Here is an 18,952-nt window from a genome sequence, read left to right on the forward strand (position 1 = left end):
CACGCCCACTTGTGATGTCAGAAGAGGCCGATTTTCAGAAAACGGCTCGTTAACGGCTAATCACACTCACACCTGGTGGTATAATGTGTCACCCTTAACAGTATGACGGTGTACATACACTCGACGGTTGCAAAAAAACAAGAGATAGTTTAAACGCATCAGGCGGAGCTCATATCTGTTGATGTATTGTGCCTTTCTTCTCCCTTGCCTTAGCCAGCTTTTACTGCAATCTGATCGCAAACACGGTGCAAATGTACGTACATGGAGAAACAGACGAGAAGGACTGTTAACTATTTGATGCATGTTAAAGTTGGTAACGGATAATGTTGGCTTGTTTACTTGTGAGCTTGTTCCCAAAGTTAGCTCAGACTAAAGAGTTTTGCAGCAGAAAGCCTTAAAGGTGTTGGGTTTCACGTTGAACCTTTTTGCAATGGAAGGTTCACCACCTTTTGGTTGTGACTCAATAGCCAATCAAAGCATTGGATCAAAAAAAAAAAAAAACATGTCTGTGATGAAAATGTTGTCCATTGTTTACATGAGGGGACGGCAAACCGGCATCTCATATCAAGGGTTATTCTAAGTGTTACATGCAGACGTTTGACTCGTGTATATGAAGACTTCAGAATTTGTATAGGCTTATACATTTTCTATCCAGGTGTCAAAATGTTTTGCCTTTCATTTCCAGACATGTATCTTTTTACTAGTACAAAAAAAAGCCAGATTAAAAGGACCATGCTTACTGAATGACCTACATCTGCGTTGGCCATTTGTTTACCTTAATTCGGTGTCATCCACCCACATTTAAAGAAAATTGAATCCTCTTCCTGACCATTTTATGATCACTATATTATTTTCTTTTTCTATTATGGTCTAAGCATTTGCTGCACAAATGGTGATGTTTTATTGGTCTGAAAAATAGTGGATGAATCCAAGAAGTAGGGAGTGTGGGCTCTGATATCCCCAAAGAAAAGGAGGCGTGCCTCAATGCTGCAATGCATCAATGCCGCAAGAAAGCTGGGAGATCCGACTGGGATGGTGGGCGTACCAAACAAATGGATAGCACCATAAGTCGCAATCCGTGATTCTGTATGCAGATGATCAAAGCTTTGGTTACCGACTGAGGGCAGGGGTACCACAGGGGCCTGGACCCTATGTTGTCTGAGCATTTATTTGGTTGTTACTGATCCAAGTACAAATTCAGACTATTCACAAACCAGCATGCACCATCGTCCGAAGAGAGGATCTGTTTTAGTGGTCTGGGCTCTTCGCGATATATATCACAACCAACCAATCATTCCCTAGCTGTATGGCAGGACGCATGGGCAGATCAGACGCTACGTAATACATTAGGGTATAGATTAGACAGGTGTGTTTTATAGTCTGGTCCAACAAGCGGTGGTCCATTAGTGTAGGCCTACACCAGACTGGGCTGTCACTATAAGCAGGAGTAAAAAAGCTGAAGATTAGCCAAAGGTAGGACATTTCTGATCCAGTAGGTGAAAGCAAGTTCTGCTTCCAAGCTAAATTCAATTAACACTGAAGGATATATTGGGCAAATAGACATATGGAACAAAAACACTGGTCTTTATACACTGAATTATGTTGGGGAATTAAGAGAAACTCTTTGTTTCTCAACTTCTTGCCTTTTTTAACGTCTGCTAAAGGTTAAATGTTGTCATGCCAAGTAATAAGGATTGTTGCTTGAAAATAGAGCTGTAATGCAATGTAGGCCATCTATATAGATATCTATAGATCAATTGAAATAGATAGCTTATCTCATTTGACAATTGTGTTGTGTGTGAAATGGAAAGCCAAGAGATCATTTTGAGCAGAGTGGACATTGGGGTCAATTCACCAAAAGCTAAGGCACAGGCATCAACAGACATTAACATCTGTAGCACACCATTTACATTTTAACATCAACAACTCAAAATCCTCCTATGATGCCACAGCATCACCAACAGAAAATCTCATGATGCATTCTGATCCAGCCCCATTGACGCCCCTGAATGGGAACCACAAATAGCTGTTGTCAGCAGATTATTTAACTATGCGGTTTTTGCCTTCATGCACTCAGTTGAAGAAAATTCAAACCAGAACTCAACTGCAATATCACACATGCATTTTTATTGCACATCAAACCAGAGAGAATATGCAGTGCCTTCCAGTAAAACCACAATTTGGAGATATTTGATCCTTTCTAAAGTTCAAATACCTGCTGTGAAACACATTTAAAAAGGCAACAGACATAATGCGCACATCGAGTTAACTTAGGCTTGAAGGACATTACAAGGAAGAGCAGGCAGAGATAGTTACACACACACACACACAAACAAACAGGACAACAGAATGACTTAGGATAAAATAAATAAAAATGGCTATTCCTTTTCACAATCGTAATAAGGAATCTCCGCATACAAGAGAATTTTAAGAACAGTAAACTCAATTTTCAATGTTGACCAAAAGGGAACAAAAACTTTGAAGTACAGTTCAAGTATTAAAAAAAAAAAAAAAAAAACATTGACTGGACACATCCGGGTGACTTGGGGATCAACTTCAAGGTATTGTGCAAAAACAAAAAAAACACATGTTTCCCATCTCCTGCTCCCTTTTTCTCACACACTTTCCTCTCATATGATAACCTCATGAAATACATACTGAACATAAATAAGACATTCAACTTAAACATTAAAGTAGTGCACTACAATGTCCGAAGCGCTCACGTTCAAATTACCCACTTATTATCGTACGCCGTTAATCTTCGGAAAACGTTAACCGCACAGCGAAAACCAAATGTAACGCGAGGTGTACAATGCGGTCATAGCAAACCTTCAGATGCCAAACAGTGTTAAAATGACGAATACCGCTAATCTCTCACTGGCCTTTCTGCTAAAAGCAGCCATCGGACTCTTGGGCATTGACTTATAAACCCTCCAGAAGTAAAGACGCGTGTTATGGAGACAGCGTGGGAGAGAAACACAAACATGCCACATAGACTACAAGGCAACTTCACGCATTATGCCATTATATATTAGTCAAATTGATATTGCCGTTATTTTATATATATATTGTTTATTCATAGGTCATATTTGTTTGCCAGCCTCATCTTAGCCAGTGAATGTCTACACTAAATCAAGTTAGACATAATAATAACATAATAATAATAATAATATCCTTCCAATACATTATAATAATATATTAACTATTGTAACTTTTGAAATATCAATCAAATCAAATATTGCAGCATTTCTATTTTGAAGTCTAAGAATATATCTGTCTCCTGACTGAAGCCAGACTCTCAATAATGTTCCCCTCTCCTCCCTACAATCATGTCCCCCTCCCCTCCCTCCTTGTGCAATCACTCAAGGCTGTTGTAGTGTTCTGATCCGGTCTGTAACATGTTGACAGCACTAATCCTGATCTGGACCTGTCCTCTATCGTGAAATGTGTTTAAAAGAAAAACCTTTGGGAACCTTCAGCCCTTGGTGACGTTTTGATTTGTATTTTGGTTGAACACCGCAGAGACGCAACACAGAAGAACACAGAAGGATACAGCGGTTAAGACACAGCCTGTATTGCCACACCTCTGTTCTGTACGGCGTGTATGGGGCAACGCTCGACAGCTGTTCAAATTGGTCCTTAAAATAATCAACCATATAATTACACTACACTGTCAATTCCTGTGACTATTTCATTGAATTAGATGTCATTTGGGAAAACACAAATGATGGTCAAATGAACGCAATACCAGTTTCTAGGCAAATATTTGATATTTCTATTGTATATATATCTAGAATACATAAATATATAACCAATGCAATAGGCTGGTTCTTTATGTATTCTATGTTCTTTATTCTAAATTCAATATTCTATGTTATTCTCATCAGGCTTTAATTCCTATTTAACCTGTAGTTTACAACAAACTGCCAACACTATCACCAATCCAATGATCCACTAATACAATCTACACCGACTAGAAACGTTCATTTACCAATCCAAATCTCACCGTGACACTTGTTTCTAACATCACACACACTTTACTAGACATGAGGAGTCTATGTTCACCAATTTAATTAACCTTTCCGTAACAGCAGGCTTCAACTTCGACTAAACCTTGGTGTGCATGATGCACAGTATTTAGCAACAGGTAGACATTTATGCACGTACGTGTGTGTGTGTGTGTGTGTGTGTGTGTGTGTGTGTGTGTGTGTGTGTGTGTGTGTGTGTGTGTGTGTGTGTGTGTGTGTGTGTGTGTGTGTGTGTGTGTGTGTGTGTGTATGTGTTTGTATGTGTGCGTCTATGTCTGCATGTGCGTGTGTGTGCACGTGTGTATGTGTGTGAGTGCGTGTCCATTAGCTCAGCAACTCCAGGTAGGTGACTGGAACTTTGCCCTTCTGGTTTCCCTTCTCGCCGACCAGCCAATCAGGATCCATGCCAGGAACAGTGTACACAGTGATAACCTGTGCAAAGAAAATTTTAACAAAACATTTCATCAAATACTAATGAATTAATAAGTTGAGAAAAGATTGAACATGCAGAACAATCTTTGGAAGTTGAACATCAGCTTCATACTCATATTTTGAGAAATACAGGAGCATGCATGTAAAACAGGATGGCCCTTTGCTAATCTAAGGGTAAGTCCAGTGACTACGGTTCAGACCATATTGATGGCTATAGTGATGTCATCGTTTGTCTAGAAGGCACCTGACTGAGTTGTGGAACTTTAGAAATTGTTGAGGAACTTTAGAAAGCACTTTGATGCAAGATACCTACGGTCACTGCTTGCACCAATAAACACGTATGATAAATGACCAGTGGGGTATTCCAAGAACGGAGGTTTAACAAACACAGAGTTAACGCTGAACTCTAGGTTGATTGACCCTGTGCCGACTAACCCAGAGCTGTCAGTTCCACAGCACCGGTTATGAATTAGTTCAATCAACACAGGTTTGGTTAACACAGGGTTGTGCGCGTTCACGTGCGCGTTTTTTTTTTTAATTGAAAATTATTTCTGCAAATGTGGTCTCGCATCCTTTGTCCAGCCCTTACAACCATTTGCGGAATGTGTTCCTCCTCAAGGAACGGGTCAAAGGGGGGAGGCATCTCTTTGTGCAGAGTGGCTATATTGTGGAGGCGCATGCAACAATTACATTGCATGCCCGTTCCGGACAAACTCTTAGTCCACGTAGGCATTGGAATCTGGACTTCAATATCCCGAATGTATTTTCAATCTTAACGCGGGTTCTGCTGTGTGCCAGGTTAAATGTTGTCTGTGGTCCAGGAGCGGGATTAGGGTACGGGGTGATGAGCGTCGGTAGGCATGGATACCCTCGATCTACTAGGAGATCCCCATCGAATTGCCCTGCGATCAAATACAAACTTTGAGCTATCTTGGACAAGCACAACAATTATATGAGGTCTATGATATGTTCATAATGCAACGCACCCTGTTGAAATGTATTGCTCACATTGGATGTGTGCCATCAATGCACCCAATTACATTAGGGAATCCTGAAATATAACACCCAGATGAAAAGTCAACAAGGATAATTTCGGTGCCATTTGGGAACACTTAAAGTCCGAACACTTAAAGGCTGACCTGCAAGTTGGTGAAACTCCATTTTAATGCTTCTCGTGGGTTTATGGCCTGGAAAAACGATGAAGTTACGCAACAACCGCTTCAGCCCAAGACAGACTTTACGCACTGAGCGGCAGACGGTAGCTTTGCCTATGTGCTCAGCATCTCCTACACTGTACAAAAAGCTACCAGTCGCAAAAAAACTGAAAGCTATGCAAATTGTTTGTAGTGAACCGAGGGCAGATCCACGATTGGTAACATTTGCAATGTAGGGTTGGAGAAGGCTATTTAAATAGATCAAAGAATGTGAAAAACGATATCTCTCCAGCAAAAAGTCATCCAGAAAGGACAATATGTCGAGCCGTGGTCTAATTAATCTCTCTCTGTCAATTGCACAAATTATTTGCGCTCCGATATCAACAGGCCTCTCGTCAAAAGGGCATGCCATTGTGAACACGTGAAAGCTGCGATAAACGTGGGTTTAAATACCCTGAGCAAAACCGGGTTATCTCCCAAACTTAACCTGTGCAAAACCTGCTCCGACCAGGTTTGATTGAGAGCATATGTTTCTATAGCAACTTACATACCGTGTTCATTTTGGAACGGAAAACCTAGGGTTGCCGCTAACCCTGGGTTAACTTAGCTGGGTAAGTGATAAAACCGGCTTTGTGGAATACCCCACAGGTATTTCTGATCGCTTTGTGGCTACTCTGCACTCCAGGCCTAGGTTTGGCAGCACTATACGTTTTTTGTTGTTGCAGCTACAACAATTTCATGGAATGCTTTCTGTAGCTAAAAGTGTCGATAACACTTTAAAGTAACTCATTAATGGGCAAGTCACAAGTTTTGATGAAACATGATTAAATAATCACTAAGCCATTTAGGCATCAGGCAATGCATTTAATTCGAAATATACTGGAATATGCTGAAACTTTAGCTTAGGTGCTGCAAAATGTTTATGGTTGAGAAGACAAGTATTTATTTACATACCAACCGCTAATAATGAACCAATTAATTTCAAACATCTATAATGTTATAAGTAATAAAACAATTATATGAATTCACCATTCACAAACTACTTGTGAATGGCTCATGAATGACTTTATGTTAACGAAAGTCACTCTACAGTGTTGGCACCTGCCTAATGATGCCTAATGATTCCATTAGCCCCTGTTCCATCTGATTAGCTGTGCTTGATGAACCGGTTCCATTGTAAGCAATGATGCATCATCAACGTGGGATGGGGGGGGAGGGGCGTTTCTGCTATCTTTCGGTTCGAGCCGGGAACCGACTTCTAGGCTTATTTTGGGTCGAGGCGCCCCGGTGGCTCGCCGGATTAAAGCGCGTACCATATAGGCTCAGTTCCTTTGTTGCATGTCCTCCCCTCTATCTCCCATATCTTCCTCTCTATCTCACACAATAAAGCATGAAAATGCTAAAATATGTGACAAACTCTCGAATTCTCCTGTTAAAAGTCCCATGACATGCCACCAGGTGTGCCGTTCAAAACGGCTTGGAACGGCTAATCCCGCTCACACCTGGTGGCATGTCATGGGACCTTTAAATATGGGGCCCCTGTTCTGTGTTGGTGGAAAGGGGGGCTCTGTGTAAACCGTGCGCGTCCGGGAGGGCGCTGCCGTACCTCGTCGGCCAGGAGGGACAGCTCGCTGGAGTCGTGGGCGTCGTAGTCGTACAGCACCCGGGCCTTCCTGGTGCCGGTGGCCGGCAGGATCATGTCCTCGATGGCCACGCTGTCGGGCCGGGGGGGCGCGGCTGACGCTGCGGCGGCCGAGGAGGAGGGGGCGGCCGTGGCGGACGTCCTGGGGGTGGGTGGGGGATGGGGGGGGGAAAGAGGTCAGAGTTGTCGTAACATTACACAACATTTATTTAGCCGACGCTTTTGTTCAAAGTTCAACAATGAAGATGTACCTCAAAAAAGTGCAAGGAAGAAAATGAGCAAAACAACTGCTTTTAAGGGCTACAATATAGAAGAGATAGAGACAGATGGATGGAGAGATAATAGATAGATAGAATTTATGCGTCTATTATTACTTTTCTTATTTTTAGTCTTTTACTCTTCAGCTCCACCGTCAACAGCCATCGGCATCGCGTCAAATAAGATGTGTTCCTTCAACTTTTACTTTGGGCTCGTAGACGCTGCCTTACTTAATCAACAGACCATTTAGACTATTTGTCCAGACAAAGAAAAAAATAAAAATAAAACGCTGAGCTTCACTTTAATTAAATGTCCCTTAATGTCCTGGACTCTTGGTAGACTAGCGAAAAACATATCCAAGGTAGCAGGTGAAGAGGTAAAGAGAAAAAAGGCCTGCATCGTCTGTGGCCTCAACACCAATGTTGGGGTTTCGCTGGTTTTTAGCTAATGCATAACAGCAGTGGACTTCAAACGATTTCAAAAGCCCTTTTGGACGAACTAAATAAATAAAGTAAATAAAGCAGATGGGAGAATTTCTTGAGGGTTTGCCAAACATTCAGAGGAGTGGACGGCAGACGGTAACCGCAAGCAGTTGAGATGCATCAATGCACAGATGGACGGGCATTCACTTAAACCCACCATTGCTTAAAACACTTCTAGTGCCTTTCGCCTACTTGGGGGAGCTGAGCTTTGAGTGGCTACCGCACAAAGAAAACGTTGCTCTGTAAGTGAATCTAAATGTAATCCATACATTGTAACTACACCAGCCGTCATTCTAATCGCCTCAAGTCTGGCCGAGCGGTGAATACTGACCCGTTGAGCTCCTTCTGAAGCTCCAGCATGAACTGATGACACTGGGCGTAGTATTTGGCCTGAGCTTCGGCAAACTCGTGCAGACAACGCAAGTGGTTCAACTGGGGAGAGAGAGAGAGATCTTTGATTTCTACAAATAGCATTAAGGAATTCATATATGCTTTCAAACTTGCACTGAGGAAAAGAGTTGGGACTGCCCCCCTAATAGATTTAACAAGGAATCAAGTATTTAGCAACTTGTCAAAATCTCTGCAGTGAAAGGCAATGTGAACATTGTGTGTGACTGGTCAGAAATTATTTGTGAAATTCTGATTTCCTGTCTCCATGGAGACCCCATCTGTCTTGACTAAAGGAACATTGGTCAAACTGAAACCTCATTGAACATAAAGAATACAACGTTTGTCTTCGTCCCGTCCAGACTTTTGGATTCATTTTGAAAACTCCCCAGCATGACATTCAGGAGTGCGGAGGCGGGCCGGCTGGTACGTGAGGGGGGGGACCAGAGGCAGCCTGGATCGCCACGGACTCACGTGTGTGCTGCTGATGCCCTCCAGCAGCAGTCTGGTGACCTCCGCCTGACGGTCAAACTCCGTCTGGGCAACACGGAGCTCATGCTCTGCCTGGTGGGAGGAGGAGAGGAGAGAGAGGAAAGGAGGAGGGGAGGAGAGGAGGAGGGGAGAGGGAAGGAGGAGGGAGGAGGAGGGAGGAGAGGGAAGGAGGAGGGAGGAGGAAGGAGGGAGGAGGAGAGGAGAGAGGAAAGGAGGAGGGAGGAGGAGAGGAGAGAGGAAAGGAGGAGGGAGGAGGAGGGGATATAGGAAAGGAGGAGGGAGGAGGAGAGGAGATAGGAAAGGAGGAGGAGAGGAAAGGAAGAGGAGAGAGGAAAGGAGGAGGGGAGAGGAGAGAGGAAAGGAGGAAAGAAGAAGAAAGGAAAGACAGCGAGAAAGAAAAAAGGAAAACATCAAGGAAAGACAGAACGACAGAAGGAAGACAAGAAGGACAGAAATAATTAAAGGGAGGAAGGGAGAGAGATCACAACACAAGAAGATAAATTAATAACGGGGATGTGCAGTAAACCTTCTTGCCAACACTCCCAGGGATGAGACATCCCCTAACCTAGGAGACTGTCACATACTTACTTTGTCCACTTCCTCACTCAGCAGCTAAGAGATGCAGTGGGGAAAACAGAAAAATATATAAAGTCAGGATCCAGTCTCACATTAATCTGGCAGATCGTATGTATGCACTATAGAGCTAAACACACGACAAAATTATGAGATGTCAACATTTCCACACGGGGTTTCTAGGCACACAACATGAATGATGGATTTAAGGCAGTAGGACGACGTCTTAGAACACTGTGATAGCTGATCAGCTAACATGCCAAGCTTTGTGTCGTAGCGTAGCCCGTGCTAAATTGCCACTCAGCGATTCGCTAACAGATTTCTTTGTTCATTAATTCCTTAATTAATTAATTCTTCTTCTTATTTATAAAAGTTTGTTACTTACGATTTAATTGAATCTAAGAAGAAATGTTAAACTGATAATATAAGAAGGAGAATTCTGATGCACATTTGTGATGCACCTGTAGATGGGGGTAGAAAGTAATGGGGTGAAATCTATGCATCAATGCACAATACAAACCCTGCTGAAAAGTTAAACAAAGGTAACCCCTTCATGACCCACCAGTTTTTTTTAAGCAGGTGAAAAATTGTCTATCTTGATCAAATTTATATTTATTTGTATTGAAATAGTTGTAAGTGTGTTTACCCTTACATCACCATAGATTATCTTACTTCTGCCTTTAATGTTAATTCAATTCTCTCTTATCACACACAAAGCACGCATGCTCACACACACACACACACACACACACACACACACACACACACACACACACACACACACACACACACACACACACACACACACACACACACACACACACACACACACACACACACACACACCGGGAGGGGACAAAACGGGGAGCTAGGAGCTATGGCGGTTCATTGTTTGCCATCACAAAGGCGGACAACCTTCTCGATCTCCGAAACACTGGAGTCAGCAAAATCCCAACCCTCCTTGCTCTGCAGCTGTGAGCAAGGCATGGGGCCCGCAGGAAGGAAGCAACACGTCACAATTACACAACAGGGCCTGGACCTCGCACTGCTAACTCAACTAAAGCCCTCAAACTTTCTGATTATGAGTGAGTGCAGAATTCATTTATAACCAGTATACCTTCATGAAGGCTGCTACTGACCTTTTTTGGTTATTATCCCAACGCTGACATTTCAAAATTCCAGTAAATGACACGTACAGTGAGCCCTATTGACGTGACATCATTCTCATCAGGTTTTATTTTGGAAGGCACCATCAATTTCCATTTTTGTATTAGGTCCAGAGTTGAAAAACAAATCGATTTAAATAGTTACTTATAAAAAAGGTGCTTCATCAGTTACAGGAAATTCAAGCTATTTTGTTCAAAGTGACAACCAATCCTACTTGTCGGCATTCATTCATTTTATTTATTTCTTCTTGACGGTACATTCTGATGCTTGAGCGTTGTGTTTGTCACCCTTACGGGCACACCGAGAAGAGTGTGTGAGGGAGAACACACTAGATGTGTGAGAACGCACTAAAAAGTGTGTGCGTGTGCGTGTGTGTGTGTGTGTACTCAGAAGACGTCTCAAAGGTGTCTTACCGCTGATGCGCTGGCAGACAGCACGTAGTTGCGAGGCCTCGTCTCTTGAAAATCTGGAGCAGTCTGAGAACATGACAGCACAGGAGTGAGTATACATCATCATCACCAATACGATCATCCATGACACTCCGACAATCTAGACACCCCAAATATAGACAATGAGATTCCAAATATGGTTTAAAAAGTAGGCCATAGGGAGATTGTTGCCATTACAAATGATGAACAAGACAACAGAAAGACAATACAATAAAATATATTAAAATATAAAATTACAATAAGTATGCAGGGGCATTGAAAATTGAAGTATGATGAAGTATACATGCATGATTAGTGGCTGCACACATGCACACATTATTCCTGCTCCTATGACGTGCTTCTCAGTGGATTGGTTCCACAAGGCAAGATGACACGGTTTGCAGGAACATGTGTCAATCAATTAGTATATACTGTATATTTTAAAAAAAACTCACCGCAGCTTTGGCCTCGGCCTGCTTGGATTTCTTCACCCTGGCTTTACAGATGTCCAGGTCCAGCCGTCGGTTCTCCAGTAGTCGCTTCTCTTTCTGACAAATACAAGCAAATCTCAGTCAGGGTGTGTGTTGATTATAACTGCTGAATGTACAGTACACAAACTGTGGGCCCCCAGTTATCATAATCTATCAATGGTTGAGTGACGGAACAAAACAAAGAAAATACAAAACTTTAGGTGCTATGGACCAAAAGGTAAACTCAGCCGTGGGCCGAAAAACATACAAACATGTTACAGATAATTTCACAATTTTTATGTATCGATTAGTAGTTTTTTTAATATAAAAAAATGTCTAATAATAAACGTTAATGCAAATGATATTAAGTTGGGAAAACACAAGAAGGGTATTATACCAATGAATGCATGGGCAGATGTATAGTATATAGTATAATGAATGTGATTTAATGGAGGTAAATCCCTCATTTTCATGACCTCTATAGTACTTAATGTTGGCCGTCTCTTCATTTCAGTGGGTCAGCGGTGCGTTAAACAGAAGGGGGGGCCGGCCTAGCAGTACTCACTGATATGGTCTTCCAGTCTCCTTCCAGGAAGTTGCGTAGCGGTGTGAGGAAGTTCATGGAAGAGGTGAGCAGGAACTCCCTCTCTGCCCCCCCAAGTCTCCTCTGGTACTCGCCGACTGTGCTGAGGGTGCTGCCTGCACACACACACACACACACACACACACACACACACACACACACACACACACACACACACACACACACACACACACACACACACACACACACACACACACACACACACACACACACACACAGATTCAGTTTCAGAGTAATTTATTCATCCTGGGGAAATTGTTACTGTCCTGATATTGCTCTGCTAAAGATAGAACATTTAGAAAATAGAGACCGAAATAAAACTGAAACGCCAAAAATAAATAAAGGCGAAAACAAAGGAAAAATATGTACATTTATGCACATAGAAATGGGCATACTATAGAACAACTGTACTGCTATTCAAATGCTGGGCTATTGCACATAAAGGCAAAATAGGAAATATGAAGATATGAAAATTGCACATTGAGTAGGACACACTTGCGGGTTTGGGAACGTTTGTGTTTCCTTTCCCAAGTGTGTCTCGTGTTGAATGATTGGAGCGGTCACTTGGACTTCCATAGTGCATGGTAAGCATGGCTTCAGCCTGACGGAGACACGGGCTGCACTGACCATAGGGGGTCTCAGGACCAAAGTCCCGGGAGGCCTCCAGCATGTACTGGCCCAGGAGCTCTCCATTGGTGACCCGGCACGGGACCTTCTTGTCTAGCTTCTCATAGAAGAACTCTTCGATGCGGGCACCTGTGGATCCCAAGGGGAAAAGATAGAGCAAAGCACAACGTCATTGAATGAAGATAAAATTTATTTATCTTCATTTAATGAAGATATATTGGACAAGATGTAATCCACTCGAAAATGTTAAGCAGAGAGATGTGTGTACATCTGACGACTTGAATCAATAGTATGGATCACATTAAGTGATACAATATCACATGGATTTTCTTTTTCTGGGTGGTAGGAGATAGATTTTAACAAGAAGATCAGTAAAAAGAGAGAAAAAAAAGATGAAAAGTCACAATAACAAGTATCGCCATTGATAGATGAAAACTATTTAAATGTTGAAAATAATATTTAGAACATCCAAAAAGGTATATGGTGTTTCCATCTTTGGGTTTGAACTCCTCAACATGAGCACATTTGTTGACAGTATTCTAATTCTTAAATTCCTTTCTGTTGACCATTACCCAGCTTCTAGTTGTGATAAAAAACAAGGCTTTGGTTTCACTCGGATATCAGGCTTCAATGGAACAATTAATTATTGATTGTTCGTAAGAAAAATAAATTGCCTAATACAAGCAGGTGTGAAATCTATCCATTTGTGACATCAGAAGCGGGAGTGTTGGATCAGACCTATGATGGACAGCCCAGGGCAGATGATATTTCCATCAAACATATGGTTGGAGAATTGTGATGTCACAAATGGATAGATATTGAAATCGAGTTGAAAGGCTATTACATATAATAACAAAGTGCCATTTAAATTCAGACTGATTATTGCATTTCATACACTTGCATTATTTTTTTTATCACATGATGAGCAATTAAGATATTCTCATACATTGAAATTCTAGTGGTAGTATACTAGAACACACACACACACACACACACACACACACACACACACACACACACACACACACACACACACACACACACACACACACACACACACACACACACACACACACACACACACACACACACACACACACACACACAGGGTAGGAAATTTAGTTTAGAAGCAATATTTGTTAAAAAAAAAAAAATCTCATCCTCTCATCCACACAAAAACACAGTATCTTTGGCTGTTGCAGGCCTGTAGTAAGCCTGTCCAATTACAATTCTACACGTCTGTCTACCTACGTGAACTCATTGAACTCATGACCGGAGTCTTAGTCAATTAGTCCAGGCAGAGCTATTGCTAAAGCTAGCAAGCTAGTCACATGTTTTGGGTTAGTGGCTGATTGGAGGCTCGAGGGAAGGGTGGGTTTTTTCCAGTTGGTATACTATCAAAACTTGCTTACTTATATTGCCTACCCTCCCTTTAAGTTAACTTCACACATATTTGTTTTGCCTTCAATACAGGGTGGGGGATGAAATAGTGATGAATGATACGGATCCAAGACGGGGTCATGGACGGCTGTATGGGTGTATTGGTGCGCACGGTGTGGTCTGGTCCACACCTTATCCCCACTTTGTGCACACTCTGAGAATCAACATTTATTTTGTGTACATTTGTAATATTTTTTTTCTTACAGTTAAGTTTTATTTAGCTTTTTTTTTCCTTGCACCAACATACCTAGACAAATTCCTTTTATGGGTAAATCACATCCGATTCCAAAATGTCATGGACATTCCAATAGGAACTCCATGCATGATCAATTAAAGCTGCTATCAGCAATGTCCCACTTTGTTGTGATTCAGACTCAATCAAAACACAGTGGGGAGAGCAGAAATCGCTGACAGCAGCTCCGACAGACAAAAGGCCATTATGAACATTGTTCTCAATGACGAACACACACTGATAATGTAACATGTAAACAGGGCCACAGATGATGATGATCATCTTTTTAATAAACCTCCCTTCAGATTGATACATCATATTGCGCTAAGCAATTTTGAGTACAAAATTAGTAGTAGACACTTTCATTCACATTAATTTCCACTGGTACAAATACAAGTTTTAGGAGTGCAGGAGTTCAGCATCTCGTAGTCTGATAAGAGTCAACTAGTTTCAGAACTAAAACCCCACCAAACCACTCAAAATCATAACTTTTGGAATTTAGAATATGGCCTCAATCATTGTGGTCAATAGTTTGAATACAACTAAAGACTTGTGTGATTCAGTGGACAAGTTAAATGTGAATGAACAAGGCGTCTTTTGACATACTATTCTGTGGCTATCAGCAGACTAGAAAAACAAGGGAGGATAGTGTGAGATGTGGAAGGGCTGTGAGAATGTTCCGGCACACTGTCTCCTCATGGAGCTGATAAGACAGGACAAATGAGACACTGACTTACCAGTATGGTCAACTGGAGCGTGAAGGGTGAAAGAAATCTGGGTTAAACATTAAGACACGTCCATCCAACAGAGACCTCCATGTGACACGTATATACATACATATCACCATGCTCACCATGTTTTGATTAAAGAGACACTATGTAACTTTGCACACTAGCAACATCTCATGGTCAGAGTTAGCCTAGCAGCACCAGAGAGCAATGGCTCTTGGGCCCGACAGTGATGTTGTCGACATGAAGAACTCCAAAAACACAAATGTAGCAAGTAGCAAATTTGTCTTTGGCCCTGGTGAGGAGAGAATCTTTTGTGTCTGGCCAAATTAGATAAGAGAGCATGATTTCCTGGGTTGATTGAGTAGTGGATGGATTGCTTTTATTTTATAGAAATCTGCTGGCTTACATACGTTTGACTTGAAGCAAAAATGTGCAGTAAAAAGTTACATAGTGGAGCTTGAAGAGATTGAGTTTAGCATAGTGGTTATTTAGTAAGTTTGCCAAGAGTCATGTTTTTAAACACTTCCTGAAGAAATTAAAACCACTGAAGGAAGATAGCAAAGAACAATTGTACTGAATGCTATATAAAATAGCACACAAATACAAGCAGATACATTCATTTCTGAAAGCATGTACATGAGTAAAATAATGAATCCCCTAGGTTTAGTACAACCTCTTTAACCCAAACACCTATTTCATCATAAATAATTAGTTGTGCAGTCGAAGAGCAACGCTCATACTTTTAATGCATTTTCCTGCATGAACATTTCAATGCAATTGCAAATCAATATTTCTTTCCCTTGAAGCATGAAACGAAACAGACTTACTCGGATTGGGTTGCAAGAGCACCTCCGTCTGTCTGAAGATCTTCTCGGTCCAGTTCTTGGTGTTGTCGGCGCGGGTGATCAGGTTCTCCAGGTGTGTGTCGAGCTCTGTCTTCTCGGCCTGGCCCAGCTTCTCTTCTGTGAACTGGAGGAAAGAAGAGGGACGACGCTCACTTCACACACCTACAGCACGGAGCCTCAAGCAAAAGGGAACGCGTTTCAAAAAGTAAGGGATGCACCCCAACTTGCCATCATGTGTTAAAGAATAATAAGGTCAACATAATTCCAGCAAAGGTAGAACATTTTCTTTGGGATATATAATGGGGCCGGTCAACATAAGGTCTTTTTAGGCGACCGATTTTTATTCATTGACAAATTAATAAATGTAGCATTTTTCAGTAGGTGGGATATTCATTTAGGATCTATTAGCAATGGTCAGTTTTTAAACGGTAAAGTTGTTTATTCAGTGTTATGATGTATGAACTTACGTCAAGGACTCTATTGTGATATTTTTGCCCAAAACTGTGATTGCGATTCTTCATTGTGATCGGCAGATTATAGATTAAATATATTTTTTCTGATATTTTTGTTTATGCATTAATTGCCCACTTTCCCTAAGTAGCTAATTGCCCGGGTCAAAAGAAATCTGGATTTCATTCATATTCAATGCATTTTGACAAGAGCTTTTGTACTGCTCCAGCTGTACAATTATATAAATGACATCATAAGTGGCTAAAGCACTCAACAGACCCGATGGAACGACAAAGGTTTGTCACAGAGTCATTCCTTCGAAATACTTGAAGCACGTCTCTAAAATATCTGTAAGAAGATGTGGGTGGGAGGTAGTTATTTATTCACATCCCTGTGGCATGAGACAGATTTAGGAAGGATGATAGTGACTGATCCAGTGAAAGGATGCAGATTGTTTAAATGTCTTTATGGGTAAAAAAACAAACACAGACAACATAGAATGATGTCATCTAATCTAATATTTTTAAAGGGTGCCTATTTTACTAGCTGGTGTGATGTTGGTTACCCTTTAAAAGCCTTAGGCTGATCTATCCATCAACTGGGTGGAGACGTCTTAAATACTGTCTCGTTCAGCTGCATTGAGCCTATTTGCTCGGAGCCAATAGAATATGACAATGCATTACCTATTATCCCCATCAGCTAGCTACAGCCAACGTACCTGCATTTCCAAAATGGTTAAATATCTGTATAATTTGATAGGCTATCTCATGTATTAGATGTTTGCATGGGGAATATTACTCAACATGACACTGTTTAAAGCCTGGGATAAGGGTGGGGATCTGGTAGAAAGCGAGGAACCACTGAAAGATCAACTTAAACGTTGTAATGGTATAAAGCAGTGTAAACCAACAGTAAGTATTAGTTTGTACTAGTTGCTTTACAAAAGCTCACTCACAGGGATTCATAGACCCTTAATGGCATTTATTTTAGTAGTGCGACAGAATGCCACATCATCCATGCATTAGGGAGGTTGTTCCTTGGATTCAATATGAAACATAAACTTGACGCAATTATAATCCACCACATCAACCTTTAATCAATAGGTGCGACTTGTTTTATTATTATTATTTATTATTTTACTCATCAACATTTTACTGACGTACAATAAAAGGTGCGAGTTAAAATTACCAGTAGAATAGCAACCCACACGATGGAAATGTAAAACAGACAAGAGATTAGGACCCATTCCCGTCCATTACTAGGAGAAATGCAAAAACAAAAGCATAGACTGCAGCGTTAAAGGCAGTCTTGCAACTTCAGTGGGAGAAAGGAGAGTGGACTGGACGGTCTCCTGGTGACAGTCACATGGTCGATACACTGGACTACAGCCATCAATAATAGATAGGCTTAACAAACCTTTATCGGCTTACGCTGGGACAAATGTTTTCAACGCACTGGAAATACCCAGACTCTTCTACAATTCCAAAAACGACATATTTTATTTATTTATTAAAGAAGTTACTGTGCAGGCCTACGTCGACCATTACAACCACACACCGCTACCCTGCATCACAATCAATTACCCGAGAATAGGCGTTATAGCCCGGCGATATGGAAGATATGAAAGCCCTACCTGAACGGCTCGGCCGAAAAACACCCCCGCGTCGGACGCCAATTTCTTCACATTGAAATCCATCGTATCCGCCTAAGCATACGGAGGACCTTCACGGATGTGTTATTGTATCCCCACTGAAGGGAATCCTCTTGATCAGGAAGCGATTGTTGTGGCTAATGTAGGCTCGAAGGGTTTAATCTTGTCCATGGAACTCGGCAATCGACTATCTGCCCTGGCGTTAAAGAGACCGCTGCTGCTGCGTCTCAACAACCAAACCCACGGCATCACGTGTGTGTGTGTGTGTGTGTGTGTGTGTGTGTGTGTGTGTGTTTCTTGCGTGTGAGTGTATGCATGTCGATGTGGTCACGATAAACACCCACATTCAAGCGTCCATCCAATATTGTTGCATATCATTTCAGTGTATTTAAAAATAATATAGGGCATCTTTTTTTTATATGGGCCTATATCATGAATTTATGATGACTCATACTTAAGATATCTCTCTCAACAGAGGAAGACATCTAGGACATTATATTATCAGACTAAATACATGTAGTTTACAGTTGTATTTCAGTTCTTTCTTACAGTTCTTACTACTATTCAACATGTTAGAAGTTCAACTCAGCTTTCTCACTGTGTCGTTTGTTAATACCTGCTACAGGCAGGTATTAAATGCTAGCTCATGTAGAGCCGTTTAGTGTTCTCAGAACTCAAGTGAAATGTCCCAACCTTGGATAGCACCAAACCCACGTTTAAGAGCTATCCATGGTGCTGAATGGACCCAGCTGACTAAGCCCACCAGCCTCAAGTATTGGCATGCAATGTTGTTACTGTGTATATTAAAGCAGATGTGAAGGCTCAGAATACATGGAAGCTATTAGTTCCTACGGTGTGG

At 41.5% G+C, this 18,952-nt stretch overlaps 1 protein-coding gene across 2 annotated transcripts; it reads right to left on the bottom strand.

The window, feature by feature from the left end:
* Positions 1-2,125: 2,125 nt before the first annotated feature.
* Positions 2,126-18,216, bottom strand: sh3glb2b (SH3-domain GRB2-like endophilin B2b). Of its 2 annotated transcripts, XM_084486773.1 has the most exons (12): positions 18,076-18,216; positions 15,975-16,116; positions 12,745-12,873; positions 12,079-12,212; positions 11,499-11,591; positions 11,029-11,091; positions 10,364-10,420; positions 9,464-9,487; positions 8,858-8,947; positions 8,328-8,428; positions 7,221-7,398; positions 2,126-4,460 (listed from the first exon to the last, which is right to left on the bottom strand). In XM_084486773.1, exons 1-12 carry the CDS (start codon positions 18,136-18,138, stop codon positions 4,353-4,355), a joined length of 1,182 nt encoding a protein of 393 aa, XP_084342899.1. In that variant the 5' UTR covers positions 18,139-18,216; the 3' UTR covers positions 2,126-4,352. The 2 variants fall into 2 exon arrangements, with proteins under 2 accessions (XP_084342899.1, XP_084342898.1); XM_084486772.1 differs by lacking the exon at positions 10,364-10,420.
* Between the last annotated feature and the right edge of the window lie 736 nt (positions 18,217-18,952).

Source organism: Micromesistius poutassou (assembly GCF_964030765.1).
Source record: "Micromesistius poutassou genome assembly, chromosome: 22".
Classification (NCBI taxonomy): Eukaryota; Metazoa; Chordata; class Actinopteri; order Gadiformes; family Gadidae; genus Micromesistius; species Micromesistius poutassou.

Excerpts from the sequence above, each read along its gene's own strand:
- sh3glb2b (XM_084486773.1), bottom strand. The coding sequence starts at position 18,138 with ATGGATTTCAATGTGAAGAAATTGGCGTCCGACGCGGGGGTGTTTTTC. Across the intron at positions 8,948-9,463 it reads TGAGTGAGGAAGTGGACAAA|GCAGAGCATGAGCTCCGTGT; the intron begins GTAAGTATGTGA and ends TCCTCCCACCAG. Across the intron at positions 7,399-8,327 it reads CTTCAGAAGGAGCTCAACGG|GACGTCCGCCACGGCCGCCC; the intron begins GTCAGTATTCAC and ends ACCCACCCCCAG.